This window comes from Mastigoproctus giganteus, chromosome 6 (assembly GCF_048544385.1).
Source record: "Mastigoproctus giganteus isolate SK-2022 chromosome 6, ASM4854438v1, whole genome shotgun sequence".
Lineage (NCBI taxonomy): Eukaryota > Metazoa > Arthropoda > Arachnida > Uropygi > Thelyphonidae > Mastigoproctus > Mastigoproctus giganteus.
In genome coordinates, this window is record NC_143580.1 from 83,974,911 (window position 1) to 83,998,163 (window position 23,253).

Genomic DNA, 23,253 nt, shown 5'->3' on the forward strand with positions numbered 1-23,253 from the left:
AGGTACATATAATACATACATATACAAAATTTTAGACTAGTTTTTCTTATATAATTCATACTTTGGAATGGAATCACTTTATTACTACGGGAGCCATAACTCAGTATTCGCAACATTTCTCAGGAACGTAACCCCCGCTATTCGCGGGGGTTTACTGTACTCATAGTCTTTTCTTTTATTAATGATATCAGCATGTTTGGTCTTAAATCAATTTCACCCACTTAAAAACAGCATCTACATCTTCATACAGGCATAATTTCGCATGCTTTCGACTGGGCCCTGTTTCCTCAAACAGTTTAAGAATCGAAAGACGGTTTTGCAGAATGGTTGATACACTACTGGCAGGGATACCAAATTTTAAAGCGATTTCTTTTTTAACACCCTAATCTACGGTATTAAGCACTTCTACTTTTTCCACTATACTCAAGAATTTTCTCTTAGACATTGTAAGGTTACTTGCACAGTCTTGCACATTCATGCTTTCTACAGTAGCTAAAAAAACTGATTTAGGGACCACTTGTTACTACCATACAAAGACAGGTGAAATTTAGTGAAATTGTGGATGACTCATTTCTGCGAAACAACAGATGAATTTCCGGGATAAACGAAAATTACTCTCTCCTAATTCTCCAATAGGGTGCTTACAATAGAAAACAGGTTAACCAAAGCCAATGTCCATGTCAGGAATATGCCTTAATCTTTGCCAATGACTGTGGACACACAGATAGCAGTTGACCAGAGCGACTTCTCGGTACAGTAAAGACTATGGGCAATACCCCGTAATTAAGAATTAAACCCTTTAGCTATAAAAAGCAAAAGTGATTAACTCTTAATCCTTTTAGCTCTGAATTCATGCTTTCTACAGCATCAGCTCTATTGCCTAAAGGCCAGAGGTGCAAACAATCTGTACCCAGGTCTCTCAAAATCAGTTAGTGATATGGAAATTTTCTTCGTCATACAGAAACTATTTTCAATGTAATGACCATGGGCAAATCAAAAAAATTTGCTATATGGAAGTTTGTTAAAGAGGTCTCACCGTATATTATTAATTATAATACAGTTTAATAAGGTGACGTTTCGGGTATCTTGCGATACCCATCATCAGACTATGCTGTGGGGAGACCAGAAAGGACTACAAATTTGAATATTTTAGGATATTACAATTTTCAATTCTAAAATATTAAGTTTTGAATTGCCGTTACAATAGAAAGCAGGAAATCTAAGGTAATACAAAGATTTTAAATTCATGCCTGCTGACAGCCTCCTCTTGCCGATGCTACCAGAAACTTTATGCGCAAACAAGCTGCCAGCAGTTAATTTATAGCAGAGGGATTAACTCTGTTAACCAACAGATAGTGTCTTATTTTTATCCTGGATCCGGGGTTCTTGTATAATGGAAGCCAGGGGTGACCTTCGCTCCCATACTCTGCACATCAGGGTTTATGTGCAGGCTGGTTCAGGATCTTACCGATACCAGCCATCAGGCCATGCTGCTGGTGCCAGGTTTTATCCTGGATACTTGTGTAGTGGAAGCCTAGGCTGACCTTTGCTCCCATACTCTGAATACCAGGGTTGGTGTGCAAGCTGGCAAGGGATTAGGAAATCCCTAATTACTGTCTCTATTGCTATTTAATGACAGGGTCAAGATTAATGGATTATTTTAACGATGTTTCAAAGAATAGCTTTGAGTGAAAATAACAAAATTAATATCTAACAAGACTATTAATCAACCGACAAATGTTAAAATAATCTGTAAAATGTGTTTTCATAAATTTTATTGTGATCTAATATAAACATTAATTTTTAAGATGATTTAATTGGAATATCCGCTGGCCGGATAAAATTCTTTCAGGGGCTGTAGTTTGGAGACCCCTGGTCTACTTTATAAGGACATTGTGGTATATCAAGGTAACATGCTTGTATGCTCTAACAAATCTGAGGTTCATGTGAGGCTCCTGTTGGAAGTTCTATGGAAGACTGGCCCCAATATACATCTCTTACTAAAATGTATTAAATGCCTGTTGTTTTTGGATCAAGTTAAATATCTTAATCATATATGCTGGATCATGAAGGTATTCATCCCCTAACTTTGAAAAGCTGCCAGCCAGAATTCTAAGACTTCTTAATACGTTAAGCTAGTACATTTCTCAGAAAAGTTTAACTTTCACATAAAATTTATTCTGAATTCTTTAAACAGAAGTGTGCTAAATTTTTCTGGAGGAATCAGCAGCAATCTGCCTCTAAGAAACTGAAAAACAAGTCACACAAATCTACTTACAATACATATTGTAAGTAGATTTGTAATTTAAATAGATAAGCAGACTCAACAAGAATAGAAAAACATTTGTCACATGATGCATCAGGCAGAGCCAATAAGTGAATGGAGAGTTCAAGCCTACCGTATACTTCAGTAGGAGAGTAAGTGATCTCAAAAAAATCTTATTCTGCTACTAAAAGAGAAGTGCTTACTATAATTTAACTATTAAGGTGCTGCCTAAAACATCTACTGCTAGGTCAAATTTAAATCAAATCTGACCATAAACCATCATAATTCAAATTCTTTTATTGGTTCTTTTTTATTCAAATTCTTTTATATGTAATCAAAGAATTTTCAGATGGTTTATGGAATTATAAGAATTACAAATTTATTGATATTACTTAAGTTTCTGCCAAAAATAAGTGTGGCAAATCACCTCTCTAAACATGGAGAGAGTAAGGTTATGATGGTCCCTACAAGTAGCAATAAGTGAGTTTGATCAATGGGATCAAACAAAATTGCATGCCGAAGAAAGTTGAAGAAAAACAGATAAGAGAAATACCACTCAGCAAACTGAAGTTTCAATTTGCAACACTTCATGAGCTTAAAAACGTCAACTATTATATTATATGCAACAGCTGTCAACTATTTACAGAAGTTGAGTAGAAAATTTTCCAGATACTGTTTACTTCTATTGCGCTATTTTCTCATTCTGAACACTCTGGTAACCCAACAGCTGTAATTCATTAGTCACAAAAAGGAAAATATTATCTAAATAGACAGGAAGAAAGAAAAAGTAAAAGATGCCTTGTGTGTATTGAATACTGCTAGCACTACCAGAATTAAGATCTTTTCTTAAAAAAAAAAAAAGGACGTGTGTGTGTGTGTGTGTGTGCGCGCGCGCGCACGTACATTTATGCTGAATGACTGTTAGTTTTATTGTGTACTGTCAATACAGTATATAGATCAGTCTGTGTAAATATCATTATTAAGGAAAACTGATGTCCCAACACATTATAACATCCTATGTGGTTGGTCCCAGACAATTTCTCATTAACCTAATACTATTTTACATTCAGTATAACAACCTTGAAAATAAAGATTTCTCTATAATGACCATAAATTTCTACCTCTTAATCTGAATTTTCACTTTCTTATTACAATATTCGCTTAAAAATGGAAGCTATATTAAGTTTGCTTCTTGCACCATTTGCCACTACTATCTCTTGGCTCATAAAACCTCTACAATTACTTCTCTGTCTGTGCTGAGAGCACAGTGGTTATAATCACCTTCCCCCCCACACCGAGTAGGAAAAGCCTGGGTTCAAATCCTGTCAATGACACGAGGAACTATTATGGACTTTTATCACTCACTCCATGGCTCAAGTCAGTCAGTCTCGGGCATGAATAGCAAAGTTTCCTTGTAAACTTAAGCAAAACAGACAAATTAACCAGAAAACACATGCAATTTGTGCAAGTATTACACATGGGCAGAAGAGTTCAGAGAAAGCAGATGAATTCAGAGAGGTTTACAATTTCCTCTCTGAACGCTTACCATTTTGCATTTACAATTTTTAGCAACATCATTTGGCCCCACCAAAAAAAAACATAAGTTAAAAATGGTTGAACTCATCATAATCAAAAACAAACCCCTTCCCTTTACATTATGCCTACAAATAAATCCCACGTTAAACAAACTATGATCACTGCCATCTAAAGGTTGCTTTACTTAAAGATTCTTAATACACAATGAATTATATATTCACAATATTCTTCACGCTGATAACCGATCTTCAGGTAATTCTCCAGTGGGGCAAAGACAACTTAGTTGATTTCAACCCTTCTAAAACTCAATCTTGTCTTATATCTCGCAAAAAGGATTCTTCTGCTCCTATGCTTATCTTTAGTGACACTCCAATTTCTAGGCAAAATGATATATCTCTTTTGGGGATTATCCTGACTTCTAATCTCTCTTGGCACAAGCACATTACAAATATTGCTTCCTCTGCATCTAAAAAACTTGGTTTTCTCTTTCGCTCTCGGCGTTACTTTTCTCCCAAACAGCTGCTCACTCTTTATAAATCGCAAATCCGCCCTGCCATGGAATATTGTTCCCACATCTGGGGTGGTGCCCCCAAAACCTCTGTCAGGCTTCTTGATTCCATTCAGAAGAGGGCAGTTAGGTTAATTAATGATTCATCTCTAACAGAGTCTCTCCACTCGCTTTCTCATAGACAGTGCATCTTTCTCATAGACAGTGCGTCTGTTTCTGCTGCATGCCACTTCTACAGATACTTCCATGGGCACTGTTCTTCTGAATTGGCTTCTATAATTCCCGCGCTCTCTTTCAAAACAGTCCGAACACGTGCCGCCACCAGCCAACATCCATTTACTGTCCAACTTCAAACCCACAGAACCAACTTTTCATCTTCCTCATTTATTCATTCAACTACCGTTTTCTGGAACAACCTTCCTTCATACGTATTTCCTGAAAATTACAATCTACAGAAGTTCAAGTCCAATATCAACAAATATCTTCTCAACCTCCAACCCAAGCACGGTACTTAGTAAGCACTATACCTCTCGTGTTTGGGGTTCTCATAAAAAAAAAAAAAAAACCAGATCAAGAATATTGCTTTCTCTTGTTGCCTATTTAATGTCATAGAAAAAGTTTTAGCCAGAAAACTGAGAAACGTTCTGCTATTGAGCAAGCTGCCAACATATGAGTTACAATCAATATCTAGAAAGTTAAAATTCCACATGACAATACATTCTGATATTTTGTCCCATTATTTTTCTATAAAGTTGTTCATTATATTTTTTCCAGTGCTTATGCCATGCCATGCCAGACTGACTCAACACTACATTGCCTGTTGTCTACTGGTTGTACTGTTTTAGAATCCAAGTGCTTCTTAACTGAAAGCATAAATCCTCCACCTCAAATGTCATGTTTGTCTTTTCTCTACACATTATAACTGCCATATTTGAAATCTGCATCTCCAATATTAACAAGTTGACAACAGGACACTAAAATTGTATAACACTAAAACAATAAATATAATTATCCTAAAGCAAGGGCTGGTAACCTTAAGCACCATATGATCTACTACCACATGATCCACTACAAGTTCTTGAGAGTAACTATCAACTTTTTTAAAAGTGATCTCTATCTTAAATAAACAATACTGGTTATAGAATTATTACATATATTTATGATTATTAAAAAAAAAAGCCATTTACTAGCTCCAAAGAGCATATCATGATGGAATTTCTTGCAATCTTGAACAGGATGATTCAACAATGTCCACACAATCCAGACAATGCTGGACAACTAGAATGCATTTTGTCAGGAACATAAAGCATTCTGGTTGCCCCTTAATCATGTAATACAATCGAAGCTCTATATAACAACTCCCTAGGGGAGGGGTGGCAGACCTATGGCACGTGCATGAGGAATTCAGAGCATTCCAAAAAAATTTCAAACCTTGAACAATATCAATCCAGGAATCCACCTTGAGTCATGACCTGCGCAAGTCCATTCTCTCTACCAGGCATGTAGTGACATTATGCCATTCAGTAAATAGCTGTATTCAGTGAACTGTTTCTGAACCAGCCTGCGCCCCAACGCTGATCTCCAGAGTAGGGATCATGGATTGGAGATAATTCTTCATTAATTCCCATAAATTCTCATAAATATTTTAATTCCTATTTGCCTTTTACACATTACTCAGAATGTCAGCTCAACAAGAAAAGAAACAAAAACCTTCAAGTGAAGAGAATAGCAGCAGAGAATTTCAAGAAACGTGGAGTGAAAGATTTGGTATAATTAAGAAGGATAATAAAGCATTATTATGCATTTTGTGTTCTGAAATAGTTGTGTGTAGGACTTCCTCTGTAAAGCGGCTTTATGAAACTGTTCATAAATAGCTTAGCAATAAAAGTGAGCAACAACAAAAACAATACATTTCTCGAGAAATGAGTAAGAGAAAAATCCAGTCAGATGTTTGATGTAATTTGTTTTGGGTAGTTCCAGCTTAGTTGCTGCTAGTTTTGAGATTTAAAAGGTTATTGCTCAACAAGGAGGATCAAAGGCCGACACAAGTAATTATAGACCTGTGAGTTTAACTTCTGTTCCAGGAAAATTAATGGAGGCACTGGTTAAAGAAGCACTACAGGATCATCTAGACAAGACTTCAGTTATAGCTCGGACACAGCATGGTTTTGTTCAGGGGAAGTCTTGCCTGATTTGATTGGATACTATGATACAGTTACAAAGGAACTGGATGCAGGGAATAACTTTGATATTATATACTTGGATCTTAGAAAGGCCTTTAATACTGTTGCACATGGAAGACTGCTGCACAAATTGGAGCTGTGGCATTGGAGGCAAATTCCTGCTATGGATAAAGGGACAGTTGAGGGGGAGAAGACAGAGTGGTAATCAATGGACACTGCTCATCGTGGACTAATGTTATTAGTGGAGTCCCTCAGGGTTCAGTGTTGGGTCCATTATTGTTTTCTGTATTTATAAATGATATTGATGATGGTATATCAAGCTTAATGTCCAAGTTTGCAGATGATACAAAGGTTGGCAGGGTTGTCAAGGACACTACTGACACTATGCTGCTGCAACAGGATCTGGAAAGGTTGAGCAGATGGGCTGAGAGGTGGCAAATGAAGTTTAACATTGACAAATGTAAAGTACTACATATGGGAAACAGCAACCTCAGAGCGACGTATCAACTCTGTGGTACTACACTGGCGGTGATGGAGAAGGAAAACGACCTGGGGGTAATTGTGCAGGCAGATATGAAGCTCTCTGAGAAGTGCATACGGGCTACAAGAGTAGCTCATGGTGTATTGTCAATGATATACAGGAATTTTTCTAGCAGGGATAAGGAGGTGATTATTCCCTTGTATAAGGCAATGGTCAGGCCACACCTAGAGTATTGTTTACAGGTCTGGAGGCCTCATTTCAAGAAGGATGTAGATCTGCTGGAATGAGTACAGAGAAAGGCAACAAGATTAGTGAATGGAACAAAGGGGTGCTCTTATGAAGAAAGGCTTAAGTTTTGCAAATTACAGAGTCTGGAGACTAGGCACCAGCGAGGTGATCTGATAGAGGTGTATAAAGCCTTGAATGGTTTGAGCATGCTCAATGCTGATGGGATTCTCCCTCTTGCTGAGAATAATCACCTGAGGGGGCATAAATTCAAATTGAGAAAAGACAGATGTAGGATAGACGTGCGGAAATTTGCCTTTAGCCAGCGGGTGGTTGGTTGGTGGAACAGACTTCCATCCCTTGTAGTGGATGATCACCTTGCAGGTGCCTAGTCTCCATATGCTGCAACTTACAGAACTTAAGCCTTTCTTTGTAAGCGCACCCCTTTGTTCCTCTCACCAATCTTGTTGCCCTTCTCTTTACTTTTTCTAGCAATTCAACATCCTTCCTAAAATGAGGCCTCCAGACCTGTATACATTACTCAAAGTGTGACCTGACAACTGTCTTATACAAAGGGATAATCACGTCCTTGTCTCTGCTAGCAAAATTCCTATACAGGTTGTCTCAAAAATATTGGTACAAACGTTTAGGGGAGGTTGTTGTTGTTGTTTGGTTTTTTAGGAGCATTAGCAACTAAGGCCATATTGCTCCGGGATATGCAGTGGTCATTCCCCGACCTTTCCGCATCCTCCGTATTTGGTAGTGACGGGCTCGAACCCCGATCTAATCAAGAAGCGTGTGCTACGCACTGCTGCTTCTTCCCACCTGGCTATGGAGGTGCCTTAGGAGAGGTAGGTAACATCTAAAGGAATGTGAATTGCATAGGAACCCATAACCAGAAACGTCACCGTAAGTCGGTACACGGCGCTGTTCATCAGTTCGCGAGAGGGAAAATTTCTGGTTTACTCATTCAAGCAGTAGTTGCCGCACGAAGAGTATGCATTGATATACGAACTGTGAGCTGGCAGACATGCACCTAGTGTATGGATTAGCAGAGGGCCCACATGGTGTTCACCCCCCCATGCGGCACAACACTGCTTCGCAATAAATGTGTGGGCAGGTACGGTCAGTGACTGCTTAGTCGGCCCATACCTGTTACCATCCCGCATGAACTCCGCTAAATATTGGATCTTTCTTGAACAAGTTCTATCAGGGTTACTTGACGATGTTCCAGCAAATGTGAGATGCAACATTTGGTTTCAACATGACAGGGTGCCTGCCCATTATGGAAGGTGTGTTCGTGACCATTTGAACAGGGGGTTTTTTGGGCGTTGATGGATTGGCCGTGGTGGACCTGTTGTCTGGCCCCCACGCTCACCTGATTTCTTTCTGTGGGGGGGCCCTCAAATCTATCGTGTATGAATCGCCTGTGGAGATGGAAATGGATCTCGTGGCAAGACTCGTCTGCGCTGCTGCTACTTCAAAGAAACTCCAGGTGTGTTCGACCGTATGTGCAATATCCATTTGGCGTCGGTGTCACGCATGCATCGCGTCTCATGGTGGAACGTTCGAGCATCTGTTATAACATCATGAAATGCATACATCTCGTACTCCATTGTTAATATTATGTCAAATAAATGTTTGCCACTAATTACTGCCTTGTGTCATTTCTGCTTCTTGTGCCTCTGCTACTACTTTCCCCATGACGTTTCCAGTTATGGGTTCCTATGCGATTCACATTCCTTTAGATGTTACCTACCTCCCCTAAATGTTTGTACCAATATTTTTGAGACACCCTGTATATCATTGACAAAACTCCATGAGCTACTCTGGCAGCCCGTATGCATGCTCAGAGAACGTCATCTGACTGCACAATTACCCCCAGATCTTTTTCATTCTCCACCTCTCCGAGTGTAGTACCACACAGTTAGTACGTTTCTCTTGGGTTACTGCTACCCATATGGAGTACTTGCATTTGTCAATGTTAAACTTTAGTTGCCACTTCTCAGCCCATCTGCCCAACCTTTCTAGATCCTATTGTCACACTTCAAAGTGAGGATGAACAATCGCAGCCTTTTGTCCCCCAAAAATTCAAAGTGAAAATCAGGAACCAACTAATAAAAGACCAAAACAAAAGTATGATGACAGCTATTTGAATTTTGGCTTTACATGTTTTGTAAATATAGATGCTCTGATGCACAGTGCATTGTATATAATAAAATATTAGCAAACAGTTCTTTGGCTCCCGCTAAACTTGTGTTTCTTAAGTGTTCGGTAAATATATTGTGAGACGAAAAGTTTCCGTGACTAAAAAAGTGGGAAACGCTGCCCTAGAGCACAGGTTTCCAAACTAAGTACAGTTCTATAACAGCACATTCAGATTAAACAAGATTTTTGGTGTGTATATGCGTGTGTGTGAGAGACAGAGAGGATATTACACTAAGTAACAAAAAAAGTTTGAAGTATATTTAACTGTTTCTTATATGTATATTTTGTGCTGAATCGAATACTCTCATTGGTTTTTCTGTAACACCAATACTTTGGCAGCAATTAAAGATTGTTTTTGCAAGTTTTATTTGTATATATGTATTACATAAGCACATACCAATAGTGTGAATATAACAGCCTGCAGCATTCTAATAATAAGCTCTTTTTTTTTTTTTCAGTTTGCTATGGCTATAAAATGAATGTGAAAATCATCTCCAGACTCATTGTTATGTTTGTGGATATTATACACATCTGAAGTAGATGAAACAATATCATTGGGGCACAGAGTTTTACAGTGCATAAGAAACCTATTTTGAGATGCCTATGAATGATCAAAAACAAGATGCGAACACAACTTCTGCTTTAGTTGCAGGTCAACATTCAAAGGAAAGTTCCATGGCGACTGTTAGCATATGCCATTTCCAATGTTAAACGTCTTCTCTTCACATCACCGGTTTCGTGCTTTAATTTCAGCATCCGGGATACTGTTGACTGGTGGCAGCCTATTTTATTGGCGATAGCACATATAGAAAGCCCTTCCTGGGCCAGAGCAACAGCTAAACTTTTTTTCTTGGTGTCTACCGAACATATGGATCCATGTTTACACCTCCACAAAATAGGATACTAATGAGCGTGTATACCCTTACAAAGCCGTATTTATAGAAACGGCTGATGCAATACCTTTGCTTTGGAACAAACAAAATGCCCCTCTTATATGTTTCACAATATCTTATATGTTTCACTACAAATGTTAGTTTTTTTAAGGCAATGCAGTTTTCTTGTCTGCATACTAGATCCCAGATGCAGGGTTTCACAAAGAGAAAAACATATCACTTATGCATGTTCTAACACTATCACAGAATCTCTATGCTATTGTTTTGATTTGACTGGTCTTAATGAATAAACTTATATTAGTCAAAATCCAGAAAAGTGGAATCTTTTCACACAGTTCAAGTAAAAGTTTGAAAGCTGTGTTACTTTATAAATACACCCATCAATTCCTGTTGCACACACTGTTCATATTGAAAAATACTATCAAAATAAGAAATATATGTTATATAAGATTGACTAGAAACAAGATTTGTGGGTACTTCAAGATAGTGGGGTTCTTTTTTGGGTTTGTAAGGAGTTTCACTAAATTCCCTTGATTTCTCTCCTGGGACAGCTGGGCAGTGGTTCAACATTACGGAAGAGAATAGTGTGCCAGAGCTGAACTGCAGCCTAGACAACACAATATTTTAAATAATTCCTTGGTTTCAAGAAACAGTTGCTTACACCACTCCATATCAAACTAGAATTGGTTGAACAATTTGTTAAAGCAGTGGATCCTCAAGGTGAGCAATTATGCAATCCTCATGAATTATATGATTGCCATCTTGAGGACCTAGTGCTTTAACAAACTGTATATGCTTACCTCTGGAGAAATATACAATCTATATTTCTAAATTATCTGATTTAAAAGTAAAAGAAGGCATATTCAATTGTTCACAAGTTAAACAGATGTTGGCTTCTCAAGAACTGGAAAGAATACCAATTAAGCCATATTACTCTTGCTCTCACCTAGATTTTTTTAAGACCAAATAAAATCAAATGGCAGTGTTGGTGAACAGCATGTGGAAAGATTCCATGAGGACATACATTCAAAGGTGAAGGAGTGACTGATGCTATGATGGGTGACCATATCCAGTTCTTGGGTTGGGGTTAATCACAGTAACCAGAAAAGACATTCAAAGGTACATTTTTAAGGAAAATTTTTTGGATGAATCCAAGGAGTCCACATTTCAAGTCAGATACAATTAACATATTAAACACTGTTAATAAATCAGATATAGTAATATTGTACATTTACTTATCCTTCCTATCTACACAAACCACTGTTTTGCAAAAACTAAAATCATAATCAAAATCAGCAAATCCAAATTCATAAAGAAACACCAAAATTTGAAAACTTTTTGAAAATCTGCCACATAGCTAGCATAATTACAATATTATTATTATTACTAGCCATATAGTGCAAGGAAGCCTGAGGCTTATGCTGCACCAGCTAAAAAAAAAAAATTTCCAAGTTACCCAGAGAGAGAGAGAGAGAGAAGTAGAAAGGAATCACCAAGAAGAGAAGAATGTTGATATCCAGCTCAGGACCCCTGGGTGTGCCAAGCCCATACTCACCAGATGTAAGCCCCTGGGATTATTCAAAAAACAAAACTATCTAGAGCAGTGGTTTTCAAAAGTGACTTACAAAACCCTGGATTTAGATGTGCTTTGTGTAAATTTAAAAAGCAACCAAGGCTATAAGAAACTGGTATATTAGGTCTATAATTACATGCATTCTTCAGTTTGTCTGATGAATGAAAAACCGGTTTCCAGGAGCAAAAAAAAAACCGTGAAAACTTCACTTGGGACCAACAAACCCAGACAAGTTCTGAAAAGGTCTACAAAAATCCCAAGTTTCACTGATGGGATTTGAACTCGTTTCTTCACCCAGTATGAAAAGACAAAACTATACAGTGCTACCCACAAAAGGTGCAAACTCTGGGGTTCTGCATTTTTTTTTATTTAAATTTTGGCAAATGCATTACTGTTTTTAATTTATTGGGTTTGCAGAAGATTTAGATTTGCAAAAGGATTATATGGAAGATTTCGATCTGAAAGGGTGTCCGGCAGCCACAAAAAAAGAAGTTTTAAAAATCCTGCACTAGAATATTTCAGCTTCAATAATCTATCACGTTTGATGATAGTTTATTGAACACTACGTTTAGTGTTAAACAGAAAATAACAATTATAAATTAAAAAAAAAAAAAAAAACATGTTTGAGAACATGCCCTTGGTAATGAACTTTATAGCTGCCCTGTTTAGAAGAGGAATAAATGGGATGCATATTTGCTGCGTGAAATATTCATATAAGCAATTTGGTATTCACACTTAAAATAATTATTTTAAAGATATATTTCGGTATGTTCCCTGACATTCCGACACTAAAAAAACAGAACTTACATCTTCAACTGTGCCAGTTTTACGATCTTTCCAGCAAAAGTGCATAAGGGAATCGTCTGTCTGATTAATGAAAATGGTTCCTTTCCTTTTATCTGGATGTACCATTTTACCTTTAATAGTCATCTTCCCAGCACGAAATTCAACCAAATACTTATTTTGCGATTGGCTTCCGGTGGAACCACCAAATAAAAACGGTCGAGCCATTAACTTTAAATTAGAGATAATTTTAAAAAAGTTAATATGAACTGTTATAACAGTGAAATAGATATAGAATAACAAAAAAAAACAAGAAAGCTATGTCACTAAACAAAACAACAATGAACTAATGAATAAATAAATAAACTTCGCTTTACTTGGGGTGCCAAACGCGAAAACATACACGCTTACGCTAAGTCATGCAGTGACGTGTTTTATGGAACCGTTAACATGATTCAGGGGCACTTGCAGTGCTTTCGATTATTTACAGTGGCGCTAAACCGCCGTTCACGCCACTTCATTCAAGGAATTTCAACACTGAAAAAAACAGTACAACAATCAGAAAAGAAAGAAATCTGGACTGCCACTTGCAAGTGTGGCATGGTCGAAAATTTTATGCTATCTCCTACAAAAATTAATTTCCTTAAAGTGAACATTATTTTATTCTATTCTTTTATACTTTAAATACGCAATTCCATACCTTACATACGCAATCACTGGCTTATCATCGAGAGCTTGGAACAGGATGTAAAGAATTTCATTTATTTTTATGTAACTTTCTCATTCCTTTTGGACCTATTCAGCTCATGGACCTAATACAGCTATTCATGCACCAAGGGATGATACGCCACTGTAGGCAACAATATGACTATTGTAGTATGTTCCTTATACGCAGAGTCGAATAACTCATTACTCAAATCGCGAAAATGGGTGACAACAAGTTGGCAAAGAGAGCCCACACATTTGCGTATAATTTTAGAAAAGAAAAAAGTGCATCCGGGCACATAGATATACACGCATTTTAGGATTAACATTCGTTGAGGAATATGATGCAAGAAAGCAAACTTATACAGCATCAGCCAAAAAAAAAAAAAAAAAAAAAAAACTTCTCATTTCGGCCATCCGGTCACTCCAAATGTTTGTCTAGTTCAGCCTTAAATTTATTTAAACTATCAACTTCCACAACAACAGATGGAAGTCTATTCCAGCAATCAACTACCCGCTGGCTAAAGGCAAACTTCCGCACATCAGTTCTACAACAGTCTTTCCTCAATTTGAATATATGTCCCCTCAGGCGATTAATCTGGGCAAGCAGTAGTCTCCCGTCAACATTGAGCCTGCTGAAACCATTCGAGGCCTTATACACCTCAATCAGATCACCCCGCAGGTGCTTAGACTCTGGTTGCTGCAATTTGCAGGACTTAAGCCTTTCTTAGTAAGGGCACTTCTTTGTTCCTCTCACCAATCTTGTTGCCCTTCTCTGTACTCTTTATAGCAACTCTACATTTTCCTAAAATGAGGCTTCCAGACCTGTACGCAGTACTCAAGGTGTGGCCAGACCATTGCCTTATACAAAGGGATAATCACCTCCTTGTCTCTGCTAGCAAATTTCCTATATATCATTGACAAAACTCCAAGACCTGCTCTGGCAGCCCGTATGCACTACTCAAAGAACTTCACACCTGATTGCACAATTACCCCAGGTCTTTCATTCTCCACCTCGCTGAGTGTAGTATGTAGTACCACACAGTTGGTACGTTTCTCTTGGGTTACTGCTACATATATGCAGTACTTTGCATTTGTCAATATTCAGTTGGTTCTTCTCAGTCCATATTCCTAAATTTTCTAGATCTTGTTGTAGTAGCATACCCTGCCAACCTTTGTATCATCTGCAAACTTGGACATTAAGCCTGATATACCATCATTGATATCTTTGATAAAAACATAAAACAACAACGGGCACAGCACCGAACCCTGAATGACTCCACTAATATCATTAGTCCACGTAGAACAATGTCCATTTATTACCAATCTCTGCCGTCTCCGACTCAACCATCCTTTTATCCATTGCAGCAACTGGCCATTAATGCCATACCGCTCCAATTTGTACAGCAGTCTTCCATGTGCAATAGTATTAAACGCTTTCCTGAAATCCAAGTATATGATATCAAAATTATTTTTTGCATCCAGTTCCTTTGTGACCACATTGTAGTAACCAATCAAATTTGCCAGGCAAGACTTTCCCTTAACAAGCCCATGCTAGGTCTGAACTATTACTGCAGTCTTGTCTAGGTGATCCTGTATGACTTCTTTAACTAGTGACGCTATTTTTTCCCCAACAGAAGTTAAACTAACAGGTCTATAATTATTTGTGTCACCCTTCGAACCCTCTTTGTGAATTGGGGATACATTTACACATCTCAAGTCGATGGGGACCTCCCCTGAATCTAAGGATGCGATGCTCTCATAGTTATGGCAAAGGGTTTGCTAACTTCTCTCGCTGCCTCCTTCAATATAACTGGATAGATTTTAATCGAAGCTAGGTGCCTTTTTTTAAGTTCAACTTCAACAATTTCTCCTTCACTTTTGCTCTCAGTTATTACCAACTCACTTAGCACGCTGCTAGAGTTTGATAAACTTCTGGCGTTCCACTCCTTGTGTGTGAATGTAGATGCAAAATTCTCATACAGTTTACAAGCAACTTGAGCAGGATCATCAATAGTCGAATCATTTCTGTTTAGTTGACCATATATGTGCTATTTCAAAGGATTCATGGGTGGCTTCATTTGCTGACATAAAGGTGTAATCAGCCACAGAAAATTAAAGAAAAAAATATTATTTGCATTCAAGAAATCACAGTGCAAAAATTACACGAATAGATTTTCAGGAGAAATACTCTTCGAGGAAACCTTCAAGGAAGCATTTTCATTTAGTTTCATCTTCAGCATTACACATATCAGATAAAAGGATAGAATACGATGCTTGGATCCTGAAGTTATACCAGAAAAATACCTGAATGAAATGCGAAGAGAGAAGTTAAAAATGTGTAGAATGTTCTAATTGGAAGTAGAACGAAAATGAACCTGTGTCTATTACTTAAACAAAAATGAATCTTGTGCATTTTGTATTATTAGTAGTACCAAATCAATTGAAATTACTACGTAGTATTAGTAGTAGTGGCATGTGATGCAAGAAAGCAAGTGTATGAGCCTATGCAGCATCAGTCAAAAAAAAAAAAAAAAAATTAGAAAACAATTCCCTCTAAATTTTTGTCCAGTTCCTCCTTAAATTTATTTAACCTATCAACTTTCACAACGACAGATGGAAGTTTGTCCAGCAATTAACCACCTGCTGGCTAAAGGCAAATCCTCACACCTATTCTTTGTGCAGACATATGTGGTGTCTTATGTACAGCTCCAGAATACATATTAACTCCGCCGAAGTACTTTGAGGTGATACACAAAATCTGTAAAACGGCCAGAAATGTGTGTAATGTTATGTTTGTGCAGTGTCTGCAGAGTAGCACAGTGGTAGCAGCAACGTTCTCCCCGCACTGGTGGAAAATGCCCGGTTTCAAAACCCGTCGTTGACACGAGGAATTTTATGGACTTTTTTCACTCTGTAGATGAGTTACTCCATCTCAGGCGTTCATAGTAAGATTTTTCCCCGGAAAAACCGGGGCGCTTCATCCAGTAAAGCAGGCTTATCTACCAGAGAACACACGCAATTTACAGACAAAATCATCCTGGAGACAAAATCCCTTTGCCACAATGGCGATCAACTGGACAGCCTGCCCAATGTCCATATCACCAAGTGGAGAAGGGCCACAATGAGGTGCATCCCCAACCACAAGGAGGTGAACTCCTACAATTCTGGTCTGTCCTAAAAAAGGAAACAGTGCTATACCAGTAAGGGCCAGCAAATCCCGTATCTACAGCTGCCCAAATTGGAGTATCAGAAAAAAAAAAAAAAAAAAGAAATAAAATAAAATAAAATTTTAAAAAATTAAACAAATAGAAAAAGAAAAAAAAATAAAAACGGTAAAACAAAACAAAGGAAAAAGGAATAGACAAAAAAACAGAATAGAAGGTTAGTCTAGCCGCGGATTTCAAAACGATTTAGATTAAAAACAACAAACATGCTGTAAGCCAGTGTTTCTCAACCTTTTTTGGTTCCCGTACTCTCCAAAGAACCACGTTCTTATGTTTGTAACCCCATATATGTATGTCTACTATATTTTACTACAATACAAAACACACTTAAGTAAAAAATAGGATAAATCATCAACTCTGACGAATCATCACTTAGCTTAATAACGGCAATAGTGCAACTACTACAGAATATGGTTAAGTAAAAAATATGTTTCAATTGTTGCAAAATATTTTTATTTCTTGTTAATCTCTCCCATACCCCCTGGGAAGCTCTCGCGTACCCTCAGGGGTACATGTATCCCCGGTTGTAAAACGCTGCTGTAAAGTACATGATAAATGGCAAGTAAAGTCAGCTTTAGAGATATTGATAGACAGTAGCAGCGGTAGAGTTGATTCCTTGTTGTTGTTCAGATGATGATAAACTCGAGAAACGTTGCTTTCTTTTGGAAAGCTGCAGAGATAAATTGTTGTAGAGCTGAGAACGATAGAGAATTTTCAGTCAATGCCACTTTAGCATTAGCATTAGCATTAGTAGAGGCATTTGATGCAAGAAAGCAAGCTTATGCAGCATCAGCCAAAAAAAAAAAAAAAAAAAAAAAACCCTTCCACTTCACCCCTCTGTTCCTTCAAAATGCCTGTCCAGCTGAGCCTTAAACTTATTTAGGCTATCAACCTCCACTACAAGGGATGGAAGTCTGTTCCACCAACCAACCACCCACTGGCTAAAGGCAAATTTCCACACGTCTATCCTACATCTGTCTTTCCTCAATTTGAATTTATGCCCTCTCAGGTGATTATTCTGAGCCAGAGGAAGAATCCCATCAGCATTGAGCATGCTCAAACCATTCATTTATACACCTCTATCAGATCACCTCGCTGGTGCCTAGTCTCCAGACACTGTAATTTGCAAAACTTAAGCCTTTCTTCGTAAGAGCACCCCTTTGTTCCATTCACTAATCTTGTTGCCCTTCTCTGTACTCGTTCCAGCAGCTCTACATCCTTCTTGAAATGAAGCCTCCAGACCTGTATACAGTACTCTAGGTGTGGCCTGACCATTGCCTTATACAAGGGAATAATCACCTCCTTATCCCTGCTGGAAAAATTCCTGAATATCATTGACAATACTCCATGAGCTACTCTTGCAGCCCGTCTGCACTGCTCAGAGAACTTCATATCTGCCTGCACAATCACCCCCAAGTCCCTTTCATTCTCTACCACTGTCAGTGTAATACCACAGAGTTGATACGTTGCTCTGCGGTTGCCGTTTCCCATGTTTAGTACTTTACATTTGTCAATGTTAAACTTCATTTGCCACCTCTCAGCCCATCTGCTCAAACTTTCCAGATCGTGTTGCAACAGCATAGTGTCAGTAGTGTCCTTGACAACCCTGCCAACCTTTGTATCGTCTGCAAACTTGGACATTAAGCTTGATATACCATCATCAATATCATTTATAAATACAGAAAACAATAATGGACCCAACACTGAGCCCTGAGGGACTCCACTAATAACATTAGTCCACGATGAGCAGTGTCCATTGATTACCGCTCTCTGTCTTCTCCCCCTCAACCACCCCTTTATCCATACCAGCAATTTGCCTCCAATGTCACACTGCTCCAATTTATGTAGCAGTCTTCCATGTGCAACAGTATCAAAAGCCTTTCTAAGATCCAAGTATATAATATCAAAGCTATTCCCTGCATCCAGTTCTTTTGTGACTGCATCATAGTATCCAATCAAGTTGGTCAGGCAAGACTTCCCCTTTACAAAACCATGCTGTGTCTGAGCTATAACTGAAGTCTTGTCTAAATGATCCTGCAGAGCTTCTTTAACCAGTGCCTCCATTAATTTTCCTGGAACAGAAGTTAAGCTCACAGGTCTATAATTAGTTGAATGAGCAGTGCCCAGTAAATATATTTGACATTGTTAAGCTGGGAGAAAACCATTTGTGAACGTTCTTGTTCAGAGGGAAGGTAACTACAGGTACAAAGTAGCGAATGACTTGAAGAGTAGTACTGGAAAGGCCTCCGTAGCCGAGTGGGCAGGAGCGGGAGTGCAGTAGCACACACTCTTTGAGTAGACCGGGGTTCAAGCCCCTGACTGCTGAATACGGTCGATCTACCAACCCGCACTGGACCAGCGTGGCAGATTATGGTCCATTTCCCTCAGCATGAATTGTTGAGGAGGCTTCCATCCTGCAGTGGGTTGATAATGGCTGTACTTTACTTTTACTTTTTTTTATTGGAATGACATCGTGAGTGTCACACATTGGTAAGTTCGTTCTAACATCTCTGTTTCTCGTTTTTGATGTCAGCAGTTAGGTTACACAAGATGCCGAGAACATCGGTAGGAAGTGCGTGGTTTAGATGACATTTTGGACATGACATTCAGGTCTAGTGGTAAGACTCCACAGAGAACCGATAGAGCAACAGAGGATGCTGTCCTGAAGGCCCGGAGCATAGCAAGCAGCATAATCCGTTGAATGGACATAACTTCGAAATGGAGTTTAATATTAATGGGTCTATGAAACCAGACGCCCTGTATTATAGTAAGAGCGTCTTCCAACCTACATTGCTCGATAAAATTAACAAAACACTTAGAAAACTTGTGCAATTTGTGATGAAGCATGACAAGATTTGGCAAGGCGGTGTATCATATAATAATGATGAAATGAGCAGCCAGCACGAAACTTCAAACAGGATTAAGTGACGTTATAGGGGTTTTATAAGATTTAGAGAGATTTATAGGGGTGGGTTTTATAAGCTATACAGAGATTTATAAAAAAAACAAACTACTAAACGATTATATTAGGCCACCCAAATATTTATATTTAAAAGGGCGTGCTCTGTGTCTTATGTTTGTTAATTGGTCGATTTGTCTGTTTTGCTGGACTAAAAGCTTAAGTTTCTGGGGAAAAAACCTTGCTATTTACCCCTGAGACCTAATAACTCAGCCACGAGGTGAAAAATACCTGGCCAGCTCAGAGATTCCTTAGTTATGGCTTCAAAGTGGTATCCCAGAACACAATGTAAACCCCACGCACAGTATGCATTCTGTGGGCAAGCAACTTGATTTATGAGATGAAGTTCTGTAGGGAAAGTGTAATACATTCGTTTTGTCTGCCAGTGACACTGCACTTGTTTAAAGGTTAACTGTAATTGCAAAGGAGTTTGTTCGGTGTCAGAAACGAACCATAGGCATTGCTTGTGTTCCAAGTTTAACAAAGTCGCACAGGCTTTAGTGGAGATTTTCCATGGTCGAGATAAATCTGCTTGGCATTCTTTTATTTTAGCATGTAAAATCTGATGATTGGTACATGTTGAGTCAACTATAAGTATAAGTGCTGACAGGTATAAAAGAATCTGCAAGGGCGTGACCTGCAAAAGTGGCCTTGGCTCCAGGGGAATATGTTCTTCTAAGTATTCCTCCACTCTTCCTGTAGTTGTTCTAACAGCTGCTCCAGTGGAAAGGCCTGCCAGGCTTGTTAGGTGCCAGGCAGTCCGAAACATTTTCCACATGGCACTAACAAAAATGAAAAGTCCCTTAACTGTTTGTCCTACGGATTTAATGACAAACTTAGAGTACCAGACAATTGTTGCTGCTAGAATACCGAGAATTAGGTACATTATATAAGTTACAATAGGTGGAAGACAGTATCGATTGTTTATCAACTCCCAACATAAAATGCAAACCAATTCTCTTACATTTATCTCTTCCTGCCAAGTGTATTGTTCCTTGTACTACCTTCCCTTGTTATGATATAAAAAGAAACTTCAATGGTCCTGGAGTTAGCATGAACTCACGTGGTACTTCTGCCTGTAATGGTTCCTTGCTCGTTAGACAAAACTTCTCATGTCTCTACCCTGATTCAAATTTTCTGTTGGTGGTGTCAAACAAATTTTGTAGGAAATAACTGCAGATTCCTGACAGTCTGCGATCCACACTCTTCTAACCAATATGTTTCAGCTGCTTGTCTCTAACATATACATGAAGCCTGTTGATTGCACTCAGTTTTGTAACAATATTCGATGCTTCCCTTACACCGTTCTTTACTGCATTCACAACTCTCCCACCTCTTCGACACTGATAAATGACTGAAGTGCCATTTTCTTTTTAAAATTTGTTTCAACATAAAATGCACCTGTGGTATCAAAGTTCCGTTTTTAAGAAGAATTCTGGATACCCACTGCTTAAGGCAATTTCCACAGTTCACAATGGAACAACTGTTCTGGGGAATTAACTTACACTGAGACACAGAGGGTCTGGTCATTTCACCCACATACACTCCATGTTTCACTTGACACAGTTCAATATCGACTAAATAGCAAAAATGTTCCTAGGGTCATCATCCTCAGCAAACATCTCAGGCTGCACATCATACTTGTTTCAGAACACAATAGTCAATCTACAAATATAGGACTGTCACTCTTATGTACCTCTCCTTTTCCTAAATTTTTTGTTCTTAAACAAAAGAAACACAATGTTGAGCCTTCTCCTCACAAAGCTCTCTCATTCTTCAGAGTTTTAATCTTAAGATTCATCATCTCCAAGCATCTCTAAGTAAACCTGCAAATCAAAACATTTGTCATTGTTTTGTGGATCTAATATCAAAGAGAGTGGACCTAACATCCATTGTATTGTTCTCTCTACTGCACTCGGCTGTTCTACTTGATCTGCATTTCCTTGTTCTTCAATATTTTGATCTGGAGATTCATCTCTCTGTATCTCTGTTTCACTGGTCGGATTACTCTGTTCTGTTTCCACTCTTCTAACAGAAGCCAATTAGAGTACTATCACTTCATTTTGTGATGGGGGTAATAGTTACCACATGTAGGGTATAAGTCACACGACTGCGACTGTGCAAATTATGTGACTGGGTTGGCATACGGGCGGTTTCGTCTGACTCCTCAGACTGCTCTATCTCTGATTGCCTATTCTGATTCTTATTTGGGAGAGACTTCAAAGGAATGGTTACTGGAATAGTTACAGTTTTAGTTGGTTGGGTTATCACAGGTCTGGGGTCTATTGGTGGGATCTAATCACACTCTTCCACTATGGGATCATCAAAGATCCAGGTTTCTTTTGGCACTGTCTCTGATATATTTGATCTGGTAGTTCAATACCTTCCGATTCCTCTGTTCTAAGTTTGGGAAAAATTTTCCGATCAACTACCGTCATCAATCGATCTATATGCACAATCTGTTTATCTTTTGGGTTATACAGATTCTGTATTTCATAGTTAACCAGTGAGGTCTGACTGATCACTCGATAAGGATCTGTACTGAAACGAGCCAGTTTCATTGTAGTATCTACCTTTATCTTAGGAGTAAAAAGATAAACGAGGCTTCCTACATGGATATTTTTGTCTACAGCTATTGATGCTCTACATTGTTCTTGCTTTTGCACTGCTTCTTCCGAATGTTGAGAGACAATCTCATAAATTCTCCGATGGCATACACACCTCTTCTCTGAATAATTTTCCAAAGATGCATGAGAAAGTCTTATTTTGGCATGCCATAGGTTAGAGGGCAACACCAAATCTCTACCATAGATCAAAAAGTTGGACGATTCCTATGTGGAACTATTAGTTGCAGCATGGTACACTGTGCCAGTGGGACCATAACATCCCAATCTGATTGAGCATCATTGATTACGTGACAAAATCATTGCTAATGTGTGATTCAAACGTTCTACTTTAGCATTGCAGTGAAGGTGTAAAGGAGATGTGTGGAGTTGATGGATATTTAGCTTCTCACACACGTGCCGTAACAATGAAGACATGAAGTAACTACCTTGATCTATTAGTATATTGTTGATGAAAGCTGTGGCTACTTCATCAGCCTTTTGAGACTGGAGTGGAATCACTTCAGCGTAACGGGTAAAATTATCCACTGCTATCAATATATATTTATGTCCTCTCAAAGTCATTGGAAGAGGTCCTAGAATGTCCAGGGACACTCTTATCCAAGGTGAGTTTTCAACAGGGACTCTCATCAGGACGGCTTTGGCCTTATGATTGTATCATGAGATGTGAATCAAAGTCAGTGGATGCAATCACAATGTCATCCAGGTATGCGAAGATCGAGTCTCTTTTCAGATCTTGTTGTGCAAGAAACATAGCACAAATGAATGTACACGGAGCATTTTTCAATCTGAATGGTATATTCCGATATTGATCTAATGATTCACCAGTGGTAAAAGCTGTTTTATGGCGATCTGATGGATCGATTTTGATTTGATGAAATCCACTTTCAAGGTCCAAAGAACTGAAATAACACGCTTTACCAAGAATTTCTAAAATCTCTGACATGTTGGGTATTGGATAATTGTCTGCAATGGTCTTTGTATTGAGCTTACGAAATTCTATACATAAACGATATGATCCATCTTTTTCTTTACTAACACAATTAGTGCTGAATATGGGGAGTTACTCGGTTTTATGATAT

The 23,253-nt window shown here is 38.4% G+C and overlaps 1 protein-coding gene across 4 annotated transcripts in view; it reads right to left on the reverse strand.

Moving 5' to 3' along the window:
• LOC150084446 (proteasomal ubiquitin receptor ADRM1-A-like) overlaps positions 1–13,045 on the reverse strand; it is a 154,537-nt gene extending 141,492 nt beyond the window's left edge. For 3 of the 4 annotated variants that reach the window (XM_090376075.1, XM_090376078.1, XM_090376077.1), the window contains exon 1: positions 12,681–13,045. In XM_090376075.1, coding sequence (XP_090232201.1) covers positions 12,681–12,884 — 204 coding nt within the window. In that variant the 5' untranslated portion in view covers positions 12,885–13,045. The remainder of the gene's footprint in view (positions 1–12,680) is intronic. The other variant, XM_090376076.1, reaches the window with a different exon arrangement.
• Positions 13,046–23,253: the final 10,208 nt, after the last annotated feature.